This window comes from Solea senegalensis, linkage group LG20 (genome assembly GCF_019176455.1).
Source record: "Solea senegalensis isolate Sse05_10M linkage group LG20, IFAPA_SoseM_1, whole genome shotgun sequence".
NCBI lineage: Eukaryota > Metazoa > Chordata > Actinopteri > Pleuronectiformes > Soleidae > Solea > Solea senegalensis.
This window is the reverse complement of record NC_058039.1, coordinates 12,217,661-12,236,092: the sequence shown is the minus strand read 5'-3', so window position 1 is coordinate 12,236,092 and position 18,432 is coordinate 12,217,661. Positions and strand designations below refer to the sequence as shown.

The window sequence follows — 18,432 nt, the reverse complement described above, 5'->3', positions numbered from 1 at the left end:
ACAAGAGGAGGAGGTCCTCGTTCACACTGCAGGAAGACAGGATGGACAGTAACCAGCAGTGAGACATCAGAGATGAACGTGCAGGTTCAGTCAGAATGAAACATGCTGTTATTATTGGTGTCGATAACATCAGACGACACAAACAGCCCGTGTTTGACAACAGTGTGTTCATTAGTGACAGTGAATTAAAGTGAGTGCATTTTAAAATGCAGACAGGATATATTAAAAACGAAAAAAGAATAAAACAAACAATAAAACCCCTCGTTAAACTAAACGCCTGCTTAGGGCCCCCTGAGAGCATTTTATTATCTTATTGTTTTGTTTTATTTTATTGTTTGTTCGCGATGATAATAACAGTGAGTCTTTTTCTTCACATAATGTATTTTTAATTAAATCTTTTAGTTATCTTGTTACAGTTCTAAAAAATGTAATATTTGTTTATTTTATTCAACGCCGACTTATCGTGCATTTGCACTTATTTGTGAATTAACAAGGTGATGGTTTACTCCATTATTTCACTGTTTCAATGTAGTGTGTTATTTTTTTATTTTTAATATTTAATGCTAAAATAACATAGCTATTTATTTTTTATAACACTTAAATTGTTGTTTTTAGTCAGGTGACTCCATATTCACCTCTTTCGTATTCTACCATGTTGAATGCGAAGTGATAAATCAACACGCATGTTCATTGTTCTGATCTTTAAAGCCATTTAAGATTAAAGTCAGTATCAGTGCAGAATTCCCTTACAACTGCTTTAATGTTGTTGATGAAGGGCCCCAAAAAATCTGATTCACCTTAGAGCCCCATAAAGGTGTGGGTCGGCCCTGACCATAATGTATATTCTGCATTTAAAGTAAAACATGTAAATAAAATTGAATGCACCATCATCAAGAAAAACAACCCTGAACTAACCCTTTAAAGGTGAGTGACTGTTGTTGTCTTTGTTTGGGTTCAAGTTTTAAAGACACTGACGTCTGTCATGTCAGGACTTCTGTCTGCTGCTGGACCAACACTTCCGGCGAGGACAGGCACGCGTCCAGCAGGAAAATAATAAAGATCCTGTCCATAGTTTGAGAGCGTCCCGGAAGTTGACGATTGGACCCAACAAAATAAAAGCGCTAAACTTCAACTTCACAACCTGACAACAAAAACAATATTTGTGATAATATATATGATGAGTTTTGTCTCGTTACATTTGAATAAGTAAATGATATAAAAGTTATTTCATATTTGTAATTTCAATTCGTTTATTGAAATTAAGTTATTTAGTATTGTATATGGTATTGGTATGCTAATATGTTATGTTAAAGTGTTTTCACGCCACACATGCTTTCACGCCACACGTTTTCTCATTTGAATATTTTCATGTTAAAGTGTTTTTACCTCAGTGTTTTCACGTTTCAAATTATCTCTTAGCACGTTAGATTTGATGAATGTGGTGTGAACTCACAGTTTTACCCAAGACACGCTTCCATGGCCTTTTCTGTTTGTTGTTTTCTGCTGTGTCATCATTAGATATCGCTAATTCTGTCACACGGGAGCTGTATATTTTAGTTTAGTCCTCATGTTCAGATAATGGACGTTTCCCCTCGCAGTATGCCTGTGCTTTTATTTTTACAACATTGACCGGAAGTGCCATTCGTCTACATTGCAGGTGTTTTCACACTGGTGCGTCCAGGCGGCGGAGGCTAAAATACACACACACACAAAGAAAGGTATCTATAAGGATATGTTTGTGTTGGAGCCTCGTCTCGTGTTTGAACAGGTGATGTGTTGCGTGTTTTTCAGTGGGAAACTACAGGTGAAGCCGTGTCACCGTGAGTGGAGCGTGGACGACTCGGTCCATCCTCTCACATCAGCTGCGTGTCGACGGACATGGCTTTAAAAAACGCGAGCTAAGCCTTTAAATGGAGGCGTGTGGTGTCGCTGCGTGAGCAGCGTGTTTATCCCGGGTTTTGACGCAGTAATGGGGACACCTCCGCTGCTGTTGATGCCGCTTGCTCCTTCACTTCTTCGCCTCAAAGTTTGGTTCCTCTCTCGGAGGCTGCTCAGGCGGAGTGTTGGGGGTCCCCTGCTACAACTGCGACATCGCCCACGCACGTCCTTTCCCCCGACTCGGTTCGGTCTGTAGCAGGCGCCTCGTGTCGTGTCTTGTGGTCCCGTCTCCGCTCCGCAGTGTCGGGCAGAGCTAGGCCACATCAGCCGGACTCTTTAACCGGATCGTTTCCTTTGTCGCAGCCCGACGGAGCTAAAAATACACGGCTGAGTGCAAACACGAGCCGGGGTCAGAAGTGAGCGTTAAGGAGGAGAGAAATGTTCGCCGATGAGCGCGAAATATCCCGTGTGACAGTCACTCTTGGGCTCATTCACACTGACGGACCCGGGTCAACATCCAGCACGGGCCCGGTGGTTAAAACGACGGAAATGTCTATGGAGTCTGGGGTGCACGGTTGCAGTGTAAAGGGCTGTTGCAGTTGAAGAAAACTCAACGCAAGGCTCCATTAAGAAAACGCTTAACTTGTGTTTGCTTGATGATAACAGTGTGTATTCAAGATAACGTGACGTGGTTTTGTCAAGGAAGTGTCTCTGTTATATTCGGTGTATAATCGGGCAACATTCATGCCAAGTAACCTGTCGTTTGTTGCTGGTTTTAGTGAGTAAATGCTGTTTTACTCTGTTCACTAATACACGTGACCTTTGCACCTCTCTTAAATCATGTGTCCTTGTTTCTCAGGCTCGGTATGTCGGATGAAGATTCCCGTGCCAGCACTAGCTCTTCATCCTCTTCATCTTCAACTCACCAACAACAACAACAACAACATCAGCAGCAGCAGCAGCAGCATCAGCAGGAAGCAACATCTCCCCCAAAGAAACGAGAAAGCAAAGCCAGCATGAGCAAAACGTCCAAACTGCTCACCACCAGTGCTAAAAGGTGACTGATCACAGGAATCATGGTCAAGTTTCACTCACCAACACTGCTTCATATTCATACACTGCTCTGGTTGAGAGGCTCACAGCTGTTTTAGGGTGCGTTCACACCAGTGTTGTTGTCTGTGTTGTCTGATGTGGTACATGTGGGTCTGAGGACTCTAAGGAACTAAGGAACGAACCCGGGTCTGGCACGGCCCAACTCTTCTTCCTATGCCAGTTTAAGTCTCCAGTACATTAAGATTAACTCGTCATTGGACTGTATTTTCTGGCTGAAAACAGCTTTTTTTTTGTGTCCCTCTGTAAACCGCTTACGCCACTGAGCCACTGCTGTTTCCATCAGTTAAGTTCCATCCAGTTAAAAATGTGTTATTTTGTGACTTTGGCATTTGACTGGATTTACATCAGTGACACAAACGTGGCAGCGGTGCACTAGTATGTTGTGTGGTGAAAATGCTGATTTTCACTATGAGGTTTGGTGAGGGAGAGTGAGCAGGTTTACAAACTTAATTTTCTGGTTTCACAGTGAGATAAAGCAACAAGCATAATTCTTAAGATGTCATTGACTCAAGCTGATGTAGATTTTGTCAGGTGTGTCTTTTATTAAATGGCTCAAATCAGTTTTCCCTGTTTTGTCCCAGCTGGCAGCCACGTTCTCACTGAGATTGAGTCTTGTAATTTCCCCTTTATATTCCCATGATGACGATGATGACGACGATTGTGTATCAACATCCTCCAACAGCTGGAAACAAAGACAGACTTGTTTCCCTCTGTGAATAGGTTTTAAATTTTGAGTTCCATGAAGGTTTTCTTTCATTTTTCCAGCAGCTTAGACGAGTCATGAATCCCCGAGTTTGATCAGCGCCTCCGTCCTGATTCATGCTCTCTTTTCTTTCTTTTCTTTTGCCTTTGCAGAATTCAGAAGGAACTGGCCGACATCACGCTGGACCCACCTCCAAACTGCAGGTCAGTCAACCAGTGTGCAGCATCACTACATCTGGATCACCGATGTTTGGCTGTTGGTTAATGTGTTTGAAATGATTTGTGGGTTAAGAGGAACGAGTGACTGCCTAACGCTGACTTGTTGACGCGGCGTCCTGTGTTGTTAGATCTGCTGTGAAGACGTTCTCCCTGGGTGTCACTCAGATTCCTGGCATTCCAGGCCGAGTATAGTAGGGTAATTAGTTCCAAACAGGGTTGAACAGATTCTTTTTCCTAAATGTGTTTCACTTAAACCATTTGGAAAACACTTAACAATGTTTTGTTGGGTTTTTGTTTTTGATGATGACCGTTAAAGACCTGGTCAGCTGATTTTGTGTGTGTGTGTATCTGAGTAGACTCGGCTTCCCTCACTGTTGATGCTGTGTTTGTTGTTTTCACTGCTGATGTGAGCAGTGGTCTCTCTCTCTCTCTCTCACACACACACACACACACACACACACACACCTCTGCAGTGTGTTAGCAGCCTGTGTGTTCGAGACTTCTGAGGTTTTCTCAACAGCTTCTTCATATCTATAAAAAGCTTCCTCCCTGGAGAGGAAGTGGCTGCTCGGTTCTGTGTGCTCTTACTTCACAAACAACTGAAAGCCACTGCTGCACAAATGGAAGTTTGAACAAGTTCCTCTCCTCTGTTTTCAGTATTAGTTGGGTAGTAAATGGAAGTAGAAGTTCCCTTTTATCTCCTATGTCGGCTACAGGTACAGCAGAATAATGGAGTTCCATTACTCTGCGCAGGGTCCTTGAAATCCTTGAAAGATTGTGAATTTTGTGCAATAAAGAAGTCAAACTTTCACCACCGACGACACTTTGCGTTACCGTAATTGTGCGAAGCTTTGTGCTGTCGGAGAAGTTGCGAGTCAGATAAAACATGTGGTTATTACGGTAAATTTACTCGCACTGTCGCAGGAAGCCGCAGAATCAGCATCTTTGTCACCAGAGAGGAAAGAATTAGAAAAAACGCCCGTACATACAGTAGTTTCAATTTTTCAACCTGCTTTTTAAATGTTTTATTCTGTTCAAATTACAAATTTAACATGCAAAATCTGGTGTTCATGCACAATTAGATTTTTTTTTTTAATAAAACTTTTGGTTTTCGCAGTAAATTGTAAGTAACTGCCAAATATTGCAAAATCACTTACTCACAGGACCTTTTCTGACCCTTTTATGGTTAAAATAAGCCAAAAAAAAGTCCAGGCGGACATTTTGAGGCTTGGGTGTGAAAGGGTTAAGTTGATATTTATGTAAAAGTTTTTACGACGCCACCTACTGTTTTGCGCCCTGCGTTGCTTGATGTAAGTAGACAAGGACAAGCGTTGATGTGAGATTCCGTGACATGATGCCTGGGAAAGGAAAATTCCCCAAATCTCTGTCTCACCAAAGAAAGTGACAAAGACTGACTTTGACCAAGATCCCACGGACAATCACTTGTCCAGATACCAGACCGTGTTGCAAGTCAAATAAAAGTGGACGTCCACCTCTGGTTGTGAACACCGCAAACATTTTTCTTCCCCTGGAAAATGAGTGGTTTATTACATTACATTACATTACAGTACATTACATTACATGTCATTTAGCAGACGCTTTTATCCAAAGCGACTTACAATAAGTGCATTAAACATTTGGGTACAAACAAGAGCTAAAAGTAAGAGGTTCAAGTGCTAGTCATAAGTGCGATGTATAAGTAAGTGCTTTTCTTTTGGTCGTCGTCTTAGTTGAGGTAGAGTCGGAGTAAATGTGTTTTTAGTCGGCGGCAGAAGATGTGGAGGCTTTCCGCTGTCCGGATGTCGATGGGGAGCTCGTTCCACCATTTGGGAGCTAGGACAGTGAACAGTCTCGAGTTCTGCGAATGCCTCTGCGATCCTCTCAGTGAGGGGGCAGCAAGCCGGGGTTTAGGTTTTGATCGTGTCCTGGATGTAGGCTGGACCGGATCCTTTGTAGCATGGAATGCAAGCACTAGAGTCTTGAAGTGGATCCGACCAGCTACGGAAAGCCAGTGAAGGGAGTGGAGGAGCGGTGCAGTGTGAGAGAATTTTGGTAAGTTGAAGACCAGTCGAGCTGCTGCATTCTGGATGAGTTGCAGAGGTCGTATGGCACACGCAGGGAGACCAGCCGGGAGGGAGTTGCAGTAATCCAAGCGTGAGATGACAAGAGTCTGGACCAGAACCTGTGCCGCCTTCTGGGTTAGGGGTAAGAGGCCGTGTCCTTCTGATTTTGTGCAACATGTATCTGCAAGATCGAGCTGTTGCAGCAATGTTGGCAGTGAGGGAGAGATGGTCATAAAGTGTTCCTTGCGGTATGAGAAGGAGTTACCATAGAGTTGTCAAGGGTGATGGTTAGATCTGTGGTGGGAGAGCCCTTTCCTGGGAGAAAAAGAAACTCAGTCTTGTCGAGATTGAGCTTCAGGTGATGGTCAGACAAGCGGAGATCCGTTCTGCTGCATGTGTTTTGGAGCTTGAGTTCGGAGGTGGAGCAGATTCTGGTGAAGATGAGGTCATGGTGGTTGCCAGCTTTGTGAGTTGGTGGAGAAGGAGCAAGTGAGAGGGAAAGAGAGGAAAGTAAAAGAAGTAGATCGGATGACTTCTCTGACTGGATGTTGAAGTCACCAAGAAGAACAAGTGGTGGGCCATTTTCTGGGACGTTTGAAAGGAGGACATCTAGCTCCTCCAAGAAGTGTCCAATGGGTCTGGTGGCCGGTATCACTCGCACACTGTTAGCCTGTCATCATTCTTGGTTGCAGAGGTGCAGGAGTATTTGCCTTAAATGCTATGGATTGTTCAGAACATTTTCAGCCTCATTATTGGATGGCATTGTATCGTGGAGGCGGGCTTGGTCTTTGTCTTGGCACTCGAGTAAAGTGGAGTCATTATGTTGTCTCAGTCGGGCTTATTACAGTGATTCTCCCTGTCATTACAGTGGAGTTGTAAGCAGGTAGTGATGATTGAAAATGAAGCTCTCTCTCTCTGTGTGTGTGTGTGTGTGTGTGTGTGTGTTGAGATGTAGAAAATGGATTTATTTTCAGATGAGAGATAATGACGATAATGTGCACAGAGAACAGATTATTTTGATCTGTGTCATCATCATTCGTTAGGCTTTTTACACCGACTGATGTTAAATCACACTTTTGCCAAGAAATCAATATGAAGTCATATCTGTGTGGTGTTTTCTTCTGTATGTGTTAAAGTCATCGTTTTAGGTTTTATCAAGTGATTTAAAGTGCAACGATAAGTCCATTCTTAATCGATTACTTCTGATTTTTCAGCTTCATGGATGTGAATATTATATGATTTCTTCGCTCCATGTAACAAATAAATCCTTTGAGAACATCATTTCCAACATTTTATGGACCAAACAAGTGCTGGATTAATCAAGAAATAATAAACTATGAAAATAATTGTTAATTGCAGCCCGAGATGCAACCAATTCAGTCATACAGCATACTTAAAAGGATACAATTATACATACTAATCTACTTGAAATATACAAAGTGCAGTATAAAAATGCATTGAGGCAAAACAGCGACAGCCAGATGTTTCTGCCTCTGTATAATTTAAAACCACTTAGAAAGTGTCCAATAAAATCAGATCCTTCAGTTTCAAACAGTTTAGTTTGTTCCAGGACGAAGAAGGCGCACATTTAATCGCCTTTTTACACAATTCTATTGGAACTGGCATAAAAGATATACTTGTAGTTTTATGTTGCTGTCAAATAGAAAAACTTGGATGTTGGTAAACTGCTTCCTCTCCTGCACCAAGCTCACGGGGACACAGGAGCTGCTGGTCTACTGCTGCAGTGTTTGTTACACATGTGTGTCACGAAGAAAAGTCTGAATGAAGAGTTTTAAACCCAGTGGTGACATAATAACAGTTGAACTTAATGATGGAAGCAGCAGTGGATCAATACATCCAGAAAATCACTGATTTTCTCTATGGTGCTTTGGTGCTGTGGAGTGAGAGGTTTACAGAAACAAAAGAAACGAGGTGAGATAGAGTGAGACACACGTTATTAATGTGTGGATTTTTATTACATCAGCTTTGTTGATGTTGTTTCCTCTGGCGTCCCTGTTGCCAGTAAGAGAGTGTGTGTGTGTGTGTGTGAGTGTGGTAAACGGAGCTCAGACGGTCTTGGTGCCTCCATACAAAAATAAACGGAACTGCCCCTTTAACGTGTACATACTGAGGCGTGTGTGTGTGTGTGTGTGCTGCAGATGAAGTGTATGAACTTAGTCAGCGTCTCCTCTCCTCTGCAGTGCTGCAGGAGGATAAACCACAGTGTCTCTCTCTCTCAAAGGTTAAAGGCCTGGAAAAAAGTGAAGCAGCTGAAATGTCAGCTGTGTGTGTGTGTGTGTGTGTGTGTGTGTGTGTGTGTGTATGTGTGTGTACTTGTATTTGTTGCCTCTTAAGGACCTTTTCTGTCAATACGCCCGGGCACTATATTGATATATTACTTTTGTTTATTTGTTATTTTCCTGCTTTTAAAGGCTGTTGCATTGATGATCGTCACATTTATTACAACATATTGAACAAATTGGTGAAATTCACTAAATATTGTATATTAAATATTATGTGTTGATTTAAAAATATGTGTGGTTGCAGAATTTGACCATATTTATTGTCAATTTCACTGTTTCTAACATTAAAAAAAAGTCAAAGACATAAAGCAGGTGTTATCTAAAATGAAAGGTAATAATATTAAGTGTTTGGGGGGTTTTTTAAGATCATGTAATACAGACCAAAAACGGTATGTGTATATGTGTGAAACTGGCAGGGACTAGATTAATTTGTTAATTAAAATATCGGTATTTGCCCTGGGCATCTCAATTATCGTGTTACAAGGAAGGACAGCGATATATTGCCAAATCAACCAACCACAGAGACCAAAACCTGGTCCTAATGAGGATGTGACTAAGTTTAGGACTAAGATTTAAGTTGTCAAAATGACAATATTACTGACTCCCACAGCACTGGTGGCCTTTGTGTGTGTGTGTGTGCGTGTGCGTGTGTGTACTTGTACTTGTATATTTATCTTTGTGGGGACATTTTGTCTGTGCCCCTGCAACTTTAAAGGACTTTTTCAGGGTTAAGATCTGGTTTTAGGGTGAGGGTTTGAATTGGGTTTGTGCTGGGGTTAGGTTAAGGGTTTAAGTTAGGGTAAGGTGAGACACTTCGTTGTGATAGTTAGGGTCAGAGGCGAGGGGATGCATGATGTCAGTGATGTGTCCTCTTGTCTTGGTCTTTACACATCTTATTCCTCAGACTGAAGGGGACATGTTTGTCTCTCACAGATCTGCACAAATATCACACAGTTATCATTTTTAAATATGTTTTTCGAATGAAAATGAGGTCGCAATAGCAGTTCCTGGCAAAATAATCATTCAGCACGTGTCCTATAAAGGTGTGTGTGTGTGTGTGTGTGTGTGTGTGTGTGTGTGTGTGTGGCAGGGAGGAAGCCCCATCTTGTGTGTATGTGTGTCTTAGTCTGGTTGATGAAACCACATCTATCATGTCATGTTGTTGTGATTGTGATTGTGATTCCCCTCCAGGGTCAGTGTCTCCCTGCAGGAATCCTGTTAACTCTCTGTTAATGAAGTGCATTCCTCTGAGGGACGTGTGGTATGTGTGTGTGTGTGTATGTGTATTACTGTGCGTGTGCGTGTGTATTACTGTGTATGTGTGTTACTGTATGTGTGTGTGTATTACTGTGTGTGTGTGTGTTGTTACACTCTTGGCCTCAGGTCAGCCCTGGTGTTCACACTAACACGTTGTCCTTTTTGACTTTCAATGTCATTTATTGTGTGAATATCATGAAAAGTGCACTGCACGGTGAAGTACGAGGTAAATTATAGTCGCCGTCACTTTCCACAGCTGGTGTGTGTGCGTGCGTGCGAGAGTCGGCAAACATCTGCTCCAAGGTGAAGGAGCAAGAAAATCACCAGAATGTAAAGCTGTAGCTTTGATGGCCTCCATTTGCTCTTGCGTTAGGTTCTAAGATGAATTTGTTGGCGTTTCAGTTATTAGTGGATTAATAATCTGTAAATTGATTATTCAGAGTAAATGTCTCCTGTGCGTGTCCGTCCTTGTCCCCACAGCGCTGGTCCCAAAGGAGACAACATCTACGAGTGGAGGTCGACCATCTTAGGTCCTCCAGGCTCCGTGTACGAGGGAGGAGTGTTTTTCCTGGACATCGCCTTCACACCAGATTACCCCTTCAAACCACCCAAGGTCAAACATCCCTTATTCTAATCAGCTGTGAAGCACTACTAGTATTAGTGTTAGTAGTAGTGCTTAACATATTTCCTGGACAAACAACCCTCTTCTAGTTTTTATTGTTTCCTTCAAAGCCTAAAATCAGTCGAGTATTAAAACATTCAAACAATTTTTTTATAAACTTATAATAAAGTCAACAATCCAAAATGTCACTTTTTAAACGTACAACAACGCTAGCTAACTGATCACATTATAAATAAATATTATAATATAACAAAAATAGTTGTTTGAGTGATTAATAAATTAATAAATGAGACATTAAACAAAAAATTGTTTGGTTTTATATCGTTCCATTTGTCATTTACTACCTGTTACAAAATCCTTTTTTTTTCCAATTACAGACATTAGAATGTCTTGATTACTAATAAATTAGAACAAAATTGGCTGATGAAATAATGTTAAAAGTCCATAATTTATTTTACCATAAAATATTCTAAATCTGTTTGTAGACGGAGCAAATATGAGCTTAAAGCTTAAAGGGTCTTAAAATCAAAATGACCTGAGACATTGCAATAATAATATTTATGAAATAAAAGTTATTTATTTATATATAATATTTATTTATTATATATTTTATATTTATATATTTTTTTTCAAAATAAAAGTGTTTGTGGAGGATTATGTTGTCATGAGGATTAATATTTGCTAAAAAAAACAGGATTGTAGCTTCAGTCTAAACCTTTTAGTCATTTTATTTCAGATTCTTTTGTTGCATTTGAACAGCAACAGACTCCGATAAAAAAGTAAAAGTAGATATAAAAGTGTAGAAACTAGAAAATCAAAACAAAAACTAGTATCTACTGTTAGGGTTTGTTCTTATCCAAACAAGAATAAACGAGGAGCAATCTAAGTTTATCGCCGTTCTTACTGCACACACTGACATTAATGGTGATAAAGTTTGTGTGTGTATGTCAGCAGGCAGCGGTTATGTTCATGTGTGCCACTAGAGGGCACACAACCTATTGAAATCAGCAGCTCACGACCTGTGAAGGAGTTGTCGCAACCAAAGTTCATTCAAAAAGTGTAGGAATTTACTTTTTCACATTTTCAAACATTGACCTTTAAATGAAAAGAGTGAATAGGGACTTTTTTAAAAAAGATTTATGATGTTACTCTGTATTTTGGCTTGATTCCTGTCATTCTGTACGGCTTCTGTGATGGAATACGGATGAAGAATGAATGCAAACCCTGTAGATGTCTCCTGGAACAGTCACAGTTACACAACACTACTCCACAAAATGTCTGTAAGAGATCTGTAGTTGATGGATGTGTGTGTGTGTGTGTGTGTGTGTGTGTGTGTGTGTGTGTGTGTGTGTGTGTGTGTGTGTGTGTGTGTGTGTGTGTGTGTGTGTGTGTGTGTGTGTGTGTGTGTGTGTGTTATTTTATGTGTGTCCATGTGTCCAGGTGACGTTCCGCACGAGGATCTACCACTGTAACATCAACAGTCAGGGCGTGATCTGTCTGGACATCCTGAAGGACAACTGGAGTCCTGCCCTCACCATCTCCAAGGTCCTGCTGTCCATCTGCTCCCTGCTGACCGACTGCAACCCTGGTGAGAACACACACACGCGCACACACACGTCCAGTCTAAACGAAGCCTTATCTCGAACCTTAACCTCACCCCAAGTCAAACCTTGGCTCTATACTTAACCAGTTCTCCATGAGGACTACTGGTCCTGACAAAGTCAGTATTTATCCCAGAAAAGGTATCAAATAGAAGAACACACACACACACACACAAACTCCTGATTAGAGCCACTGAATCTGCTAAATATATTGTTCTCAGATAAATTAAGTCAAGTCACAAGTTGTATCTTTTATTAAATAATATGTTTCTAAGTGAAATTCTTTTAAAAAAGAGTGTTGCTTGTTTTGTTTGTTTACAGCGGACCCTCTGGTAGGAAGCATCGCCACACAGTACACAACAAACAGACCTGAACACGACAGGATAGCCAAACAGTGGACCAAACGCTACGCCACATAATCACAACAGCGACCCCTGGTGGGATGTGGTGGAGATAGATGTGGAGGTGTGAACTCGGGGTGGGGGGGTGTGTTTTTTTTTGTTTTTTTTGTTTTTTTTAATCTCAGAATTGAAGTCTTATCTCCTCTCTCTCTCTTTGTTACCTTTGGCCCAACTGTAATCACACCTGATGTGTTTTGAGTTTTTTTCCTTCTATTGTTGTTTTTAAGCCTGAGCTTGAAGGATCAACATTAAAGTGAAAGTTCAGGTTTTGTTTTTGAAGTGCGATTGTATGAGGTACAGACAGTCAGTGCTGACCGTGAGTGCACACGACTCATCCTTAGATGGCATTTTCTGACATTTTTACTCTGCCACACCAAAGTCCATAGAGGAAACCAGTGTTTTTAGCCCATGCAGGCACAGGGGCTGCTGGTCCACTGCTGCCTCGTGTGGTCAGTTTGTGTCACTGTAGTAAATCAGAAGAAAGGATTTCAAACACCAGAGTCACAAAATAATACATTTGAACTCACTGATGGAGGCAGCAGTGGATCAAAAGCTCCTGTGTCCCTGTGACGTTAAAATCACTGGTTTTCTCTATGGGGTTTGGTGTGGGACAGTGTGTGGTTTACAAATTGACAGCACCTCATACAAACACACTTCAAAGAAACAACCTGAACTAACCCTTTAATACTTGAGCGCTTGATGAAATGTGTCGCAACATGATTCCGAACCCCGTCACTGTAAACACTCACTCCCCCTGCTGTCTGAACGGGTGCGTTACACGTGTTCAGATGATGACCGGATGTTTGGATGTCAGTTGTGGTTTGTGTCGTCGTGTTCCCGATGAACGGCTGTTTATTTTCACCCTGTAAACATGTGAACAACACGACCGAGTTCGGTTTGATCATTTCACCCCCCCGCCAAAATAAAACTCTGAGATGGTTTAATATGAAGAGGCTGTATTTTATTCAGAGCGTCATTTAAAAACAGCACAGAACCGTTTAGTGTTAGCACGAAAACGTTGTCTCACTACAACCTCTGCTCTATCAGCAGCACGTCACATTATTATTCTTATTCTTAAACATGTAAAACACAGGAGACAGCGTAGCTCATTCATTACATCATTCAAGGAATGTGGCTCATTAAAGTGACAAAAATAAATTAGTTAAAAAATAAATATTTATTCTCGACACTGATTCCTACTATTTAAAAAGGCACAAACATACACACACACACACAGTAGCAGCCCTACGGGATTCTACAGGCCGGACACACAGGAGTGCAGCTCATGTCTGGCAGACATTGTGAAATCATACATGACCAGAGAAGGTAGTATCGTGAACGTCGTTATTGCGATAAAATTGAATATGCGACACAGACAGAGCGAGGACAGACGGGAGTCCCGTCACAGGAACGAACTAAGGATGCGTTTCTTATTTTGCTAAAACTGTAATATGTTAAGTTTCAGTTAAATTATCACTTAAAATTTAAAGCTACCAACTGCTCTATAATCTAATGCGGTGATCAATGTAATCATTATGTTATAACATCTATATCCTAAAGTACAGTGTTTTGATGCTTGTGATTTTCAAAATAATAAATTGTACAGTCTACGGCTGCAACGATTTAGTGTTTTTTTTTTAAACACGTCTTCTGATTTTTCAGCTTCCTAAATGTGAATATTTCCTCTTTTCTACAATCGAAATCACAAAGAAATCGTTCCAAACTCTTTCTGGACCAAACACCTAATCGATTAATTGATTGTGAAAATAATCGTTAGTTGCAGCCCTAAATAATTAATTTATTCAGTCACTCATCACAGACGGGTTAAATGTTAAATCTAATGTTAAATATTTCCCAGTTTTGGGATCAAGAAAATCTATCGATCTAAATCTAAACTCTGAACATGCAACTGATTAGAGAGAAATAACATTAATAATTAAGTACATGATTGAACACACAAACAGGACACCAGCTTATTAAATAGCTCACGTCATAAAATCTACACCAGCATAAGTCTGTGATGTCTTAATTTTACTTAATCCCATTAAATCCTTTCAAGTGAAAGCTGAAGTTTCCCGCTCACTCTCTTGCACCAAAGTCCATAGAGAAAATCAGCGATTTTACATCATAGGGGGACACGGGCTGCTGATCCACTGCTGCCTCCATCAGTGAGTTAAAGTGTCTTATTGTGTGACTTCAGTGTTTAAATTACTTTGATTAGTACAGCAGTAACACAAACTGACCACACGAGGCAGCAGTGGACCAGCAGCTCCTGTGTCCCTGTGAGTTAAAAATCGCTTATTTTCTCTATGGAATTTGGTGCAAAATGTTTTGAAAAAGTAAAAGGTATTTATCACTTAAAAGTTTGGAGATGACTGACTCTGAGTGTTGGCGTCAGTATTGGTTGTTCTCTCGTTGGTCACATGATCACAGTTAAAGTTAGATCCATTCATAGAGTCACTGAAAGTGCATAAATACATTGTAAATGAGTGCGAGTACGATAGAGGACGACTACAGACGTAAGACTGGCTCGTGAATTTCTCCTTTCAGAACACACACACACACACGAACATAGAACAAAGAAAGGAAAGTAAAAAACAAAGGAAAACATTGATTTCACCACTGTAGTGCAACACACGTCAAACCAAAACATCTGTGTTTGGAACATGTCAAGTCTTTGGTACTAAAGTGCTTCTTTTTTGTTTGTTTTTCTTAAAAGGGAAAAAAAGGCTTTGACTGCTCGCTGGAGTGGAAGAGCTTTCACTTGAGGGTGAGAGAAAAGCTTCAGACGTGGTTTTGGTTTGTTGTTGACACAGAGGTTTGGTTTTCCCTAAGAAAATAAATAAATAAAAAAACCTGTAAACTCAACTAAAATTAAAAACTGTTTTGAAAATGAATCACTTCAGAAAGTAGACATATTTTAAGTATTAGTTCAAGTACTGTACACGCCCCCTCTGCTACAACCAGATTGAGACATGGGTGCTTTAGAATGCATTCTCTGCTTTATGGCACTGTTGTCTGAAACAGATGTTTGTAAAGTCCTCACTCCTCTGCACCAAAGTCCATAGAGAAAGTGTTTTTAGCCCATGGTAGCATGAGCGCTGCTGGTCCACTGCTGCCCCATGTGGTCAGTTTGTGACACTGTATTAATCTGAACAAAGGACTTCAAACACAGAACTCACAAAATCACACAGTTGAATTTACTGATAGAGGCAGCAGAGGATCAACAACTGCTGTGTGTTGTGATGTAAAATCGCTGATTTTCTCTATGGGGTTTGGTGTGGGAAGAGTGAGAGGTTTTCAAAGCCACACAGAAGTTCAGTTTCCAGTCAGAAAAGGCTGTTTAACTGTGAGATAAAGCAACAAATGTGTTCTTCAGATACCGTAGATTATTAGAGTGAATTTCTTTTAGGTACGTTTGTGGCTCCAGTTCAGCTTGGTATGGGTTTGTTTCCATCGTCGAATGTTGCCCCAGTTTTCTGAACTGAGCTGAACTGAAACGCCTGGTGTGGAAAGGAGGCTTTTTGGCAGCCATGTTCTCAGCGAGAGGGAGCTCTTGTGCGTCAATACTTCATACAACTACGGTGTTGCATATTGCAGCTTTAAACACGTCATAGAGTAAATTTCAGGTTTTTACAACATGTATTTCTCCTGCCCTCTTTATGTTGGGACAAACTCATTCTGACTCCAGCCTTGATTCTGATGTGCATGTAAACAAACAAAAAAAAATCAACGTGTATAAAGTACACACAGCGTCGGCATAAACATACGGGGACGGTTGGAGCTTCACATGTCGTTGGACGGCGTGCCCTTGCTCTTGCGTCCCGGCAGAGGGAAGGAGGATTTGCTCTGCGGCTGAGTGAGGCGGCTCGTCAGCTGCGTGAAAGGCTCGATCAGGGAGTTGCGCTCTGTGACGCTCACCTCCCACAGCTTCACCTTCTCTCCTCGGGCCCACTGCTGCGCCACCTCCTGGTCAACCTGCCGATGCTCCCGCAGGTCCGTTTTATTCCCCAACACCACGACTGTCACCTGAGCACACCACACACACACACACAAAGACATTCACTGGTTCAATCTCGGGACGACACATTAGCCTTAATTTATTAATTATAATTTATTAATCAAACTGTCGTAAAGTGTCGTCAAAACCAATGCGGATCAAAGTTAGAGCTGAACATTTTTTTTTTTAACAGATACAATAAAAGCAATTTGTAACATAAAAAGACAAACATGAATAAAGGCAGTCAGGGAGTTCCAAACCCAAACTTAAAACCATGACTCTGATCAAAACACTTCACTTAATAACACATGCATGTGGTTATTACAGCCGGGCATATTTGTTAGTATCACATAGTTTCTGTGGTAAACTTGATTAATATATTCTCTACTAGAGATAAATACTTCTTCCACCTCTTTTTTATCTCTGGATTTGTCAATTTCCTTCTTCAGGAAATCCACTTTCTTGAACGACTCCAAGCTGTCGACGCTGTAGACGAGCACAAAGCCGTCTGCCACAGAGTAGTAGTGCTTGGGCAGGTCTTGGCCATTGTTGAGGCCCTTGGTGTCGTAGAGTCTCAGCTGTTCCTTCACACCGCGGTCGGTTTCCACCGAGGCCACGTACACGTCTTCCTGTGTCTCACTGGACTCGGAGCCTGGAAAAGGAAACACACTTTAAGTAAATATGGCCAAAAAAATAGACCAGAAACATGCTCCATGTACCTCAAACACTGGGTTGGGACCCTCAGGTGGGTCATGGGAGATTTGTTTAAGGTTCCCAAACAAATTTACTGAATTTCCCCAACCTTTTAGTTGTGATTTATGTGATAATGGTTTAAATAACATGCATAACATTAAGGCTATCTAAGACATCTAACACATTTTCATAGGGACACAGAAGCTAGTACTTAAGCAGTGAATGTTTAAGTAGATTATCATCGGTTTTTCTTTTAATTTTTTTATCGACAGTGCTTTCAATAGTTGTGTCCAGTGTATTGGTATAAATTTAGGCTGAATTACCAACTGATATTAGAAAGATTCACTTCACTGTGTTGTTTTCTTACCTACGCTGTGATTTCCATACAGCAACTGCTCCAAAATGGCTGTTTTCCCAACGGCTGCTTGTCCACACACCACAACCTTACAGCCTTTTCCCATCTCGAGCCTGCGGTGCACAAGCACATGAGGTCATGTTACTTACACTTACACCGTGTTTCACTGTTTTTTAACAATTACCCGGTAGACGGATTATTCACTACAGATAACTGAAACGTCATTGAGACAGTCTCAGATATCTGCACTTCAGTTTGTACTTGTCAACATATCTGAAACGTAAGATATCTAAAAAGACAATGTAAATATCTTCAATTGAAGATAATTAAAAATAGACTAGTTAATATATCTGGAACCAGTAAATATCTGGAACTGGAATTAGAAATATCTATAATGACAACACCCGTAAACAGGAATGGCAAGATTGACGTAATTCTGATTAGTAATAACTGAACTCGTAATAACTGTAACAATGACGTTACAAATATCTACATCCACTATCCAGTCACAATGAAATCACGTCTGGTCAAAGACAGTCAAACTTGGAGATTAAATGTTAAAGCCACTCGCCATATTTCACACAATTCACTGACAGAAACAACTCTGACTGTAGCAGTGGTTATGACAGCATATTGTTGTTGTTTAGCCTAGTTTAGCGAGCTAACAGCTTAGCCGCAGTGTCACGAGGAAACGCACCGTTAACAGTCCGGTCGCGAACACACACTCCCCAGTACATTCAGATAAAAAATCCGTATCTGAATTTGAAAAAAATTAAAAAAAAAAAAAATCTGTTTATAGCGTTTGTAGCATCACAGCTACACCACCCATTCTGTCCTGCTAGCACAACACGTATCGCACTACTGCGCTTGCGTGACTTTTGCTTTCGCTCTTGTTGTTGGCGGCACAGCTGTGTTCACTGCTGTCTCCCACCGTTTGGAGTTGGTATTACATTTACACGAAAGTTCTTGTGGCCCATTTATAAAGGGTGTAAATATCGATTTGGTGATATATTGTCGGCGTATAATAAATGAAGGCCCTACCTTTGGATAAGATGTACGTGTTTTGAATAAATTTGTTTTCAAAGGTGTTTCAGGCATAGTGTTACAATACAAATAGTTTTTTTCTTTAAAAAGTACAGTTTCTGTGTGATTATTCTTAAAATTAAAACATGTATCACAGTTTTTGTCTCTCCACAGTGATCCAGTCTTCTGCCTCGTGTTTACC

At 40.9% G+C, this 18,432-nt stretch overlaps 2 protein-coding genes across 2 annotated transcripts; one reads left to right on the top strand and one right to left on the bottom strand.

Annotated features, from left to right (window-relative positions):
• The first annotated feature begins 19 nt into the window (after positions 1-19).
• Positions 20-13,769, top strand: LOC122786620 (ubiquitin-conjugating enzyme E2 E1-like). The gene is given in 8 exon segments (XM_044053060.1): positions 20-58; positions 1,658-1,705; positions 1,707-1,718; positions 2,738-2,935; positions 3,847-3,897; positions 10,016-10,148; positions 11,598-11,745; positions 12,080-13,769. Coding segments are annotated over 8 exon segments (705 nt in total). The 5' UTR covers positions 20-41; the 3' UTR covers positions 12,178-13,769.
• Positions 13,770-14,453: 684 nt separating this feature from the next.
• Positions 14,454-18,060, bottom strand: nkiras1 (NFKB inhibitor interacting Ras-like 1). The gene is made up of 4 exons (XM_044053063.1): positions 17,905-18,060; positions 17,220-17,320; positions 16,570-16,811; positions 14,454-16,188 (listed from the first exon to the last, which is right to left on the bottom strand). The coding sequence occupies exons 2-4, from the start codon at positions 17,311-17,313 to the stop codon at positions 15,946-15,948; spliced, it is 579 nt and encodes a 192-aa protein (XP_043908998.1). The 5' UTR covers positions 17,314-17,320; positions 17,905-18,060; the 3' UTR covers positions 14,454-15,945.
• Positions 18,061-18,432: the final 372 nt, after the last annotated feature.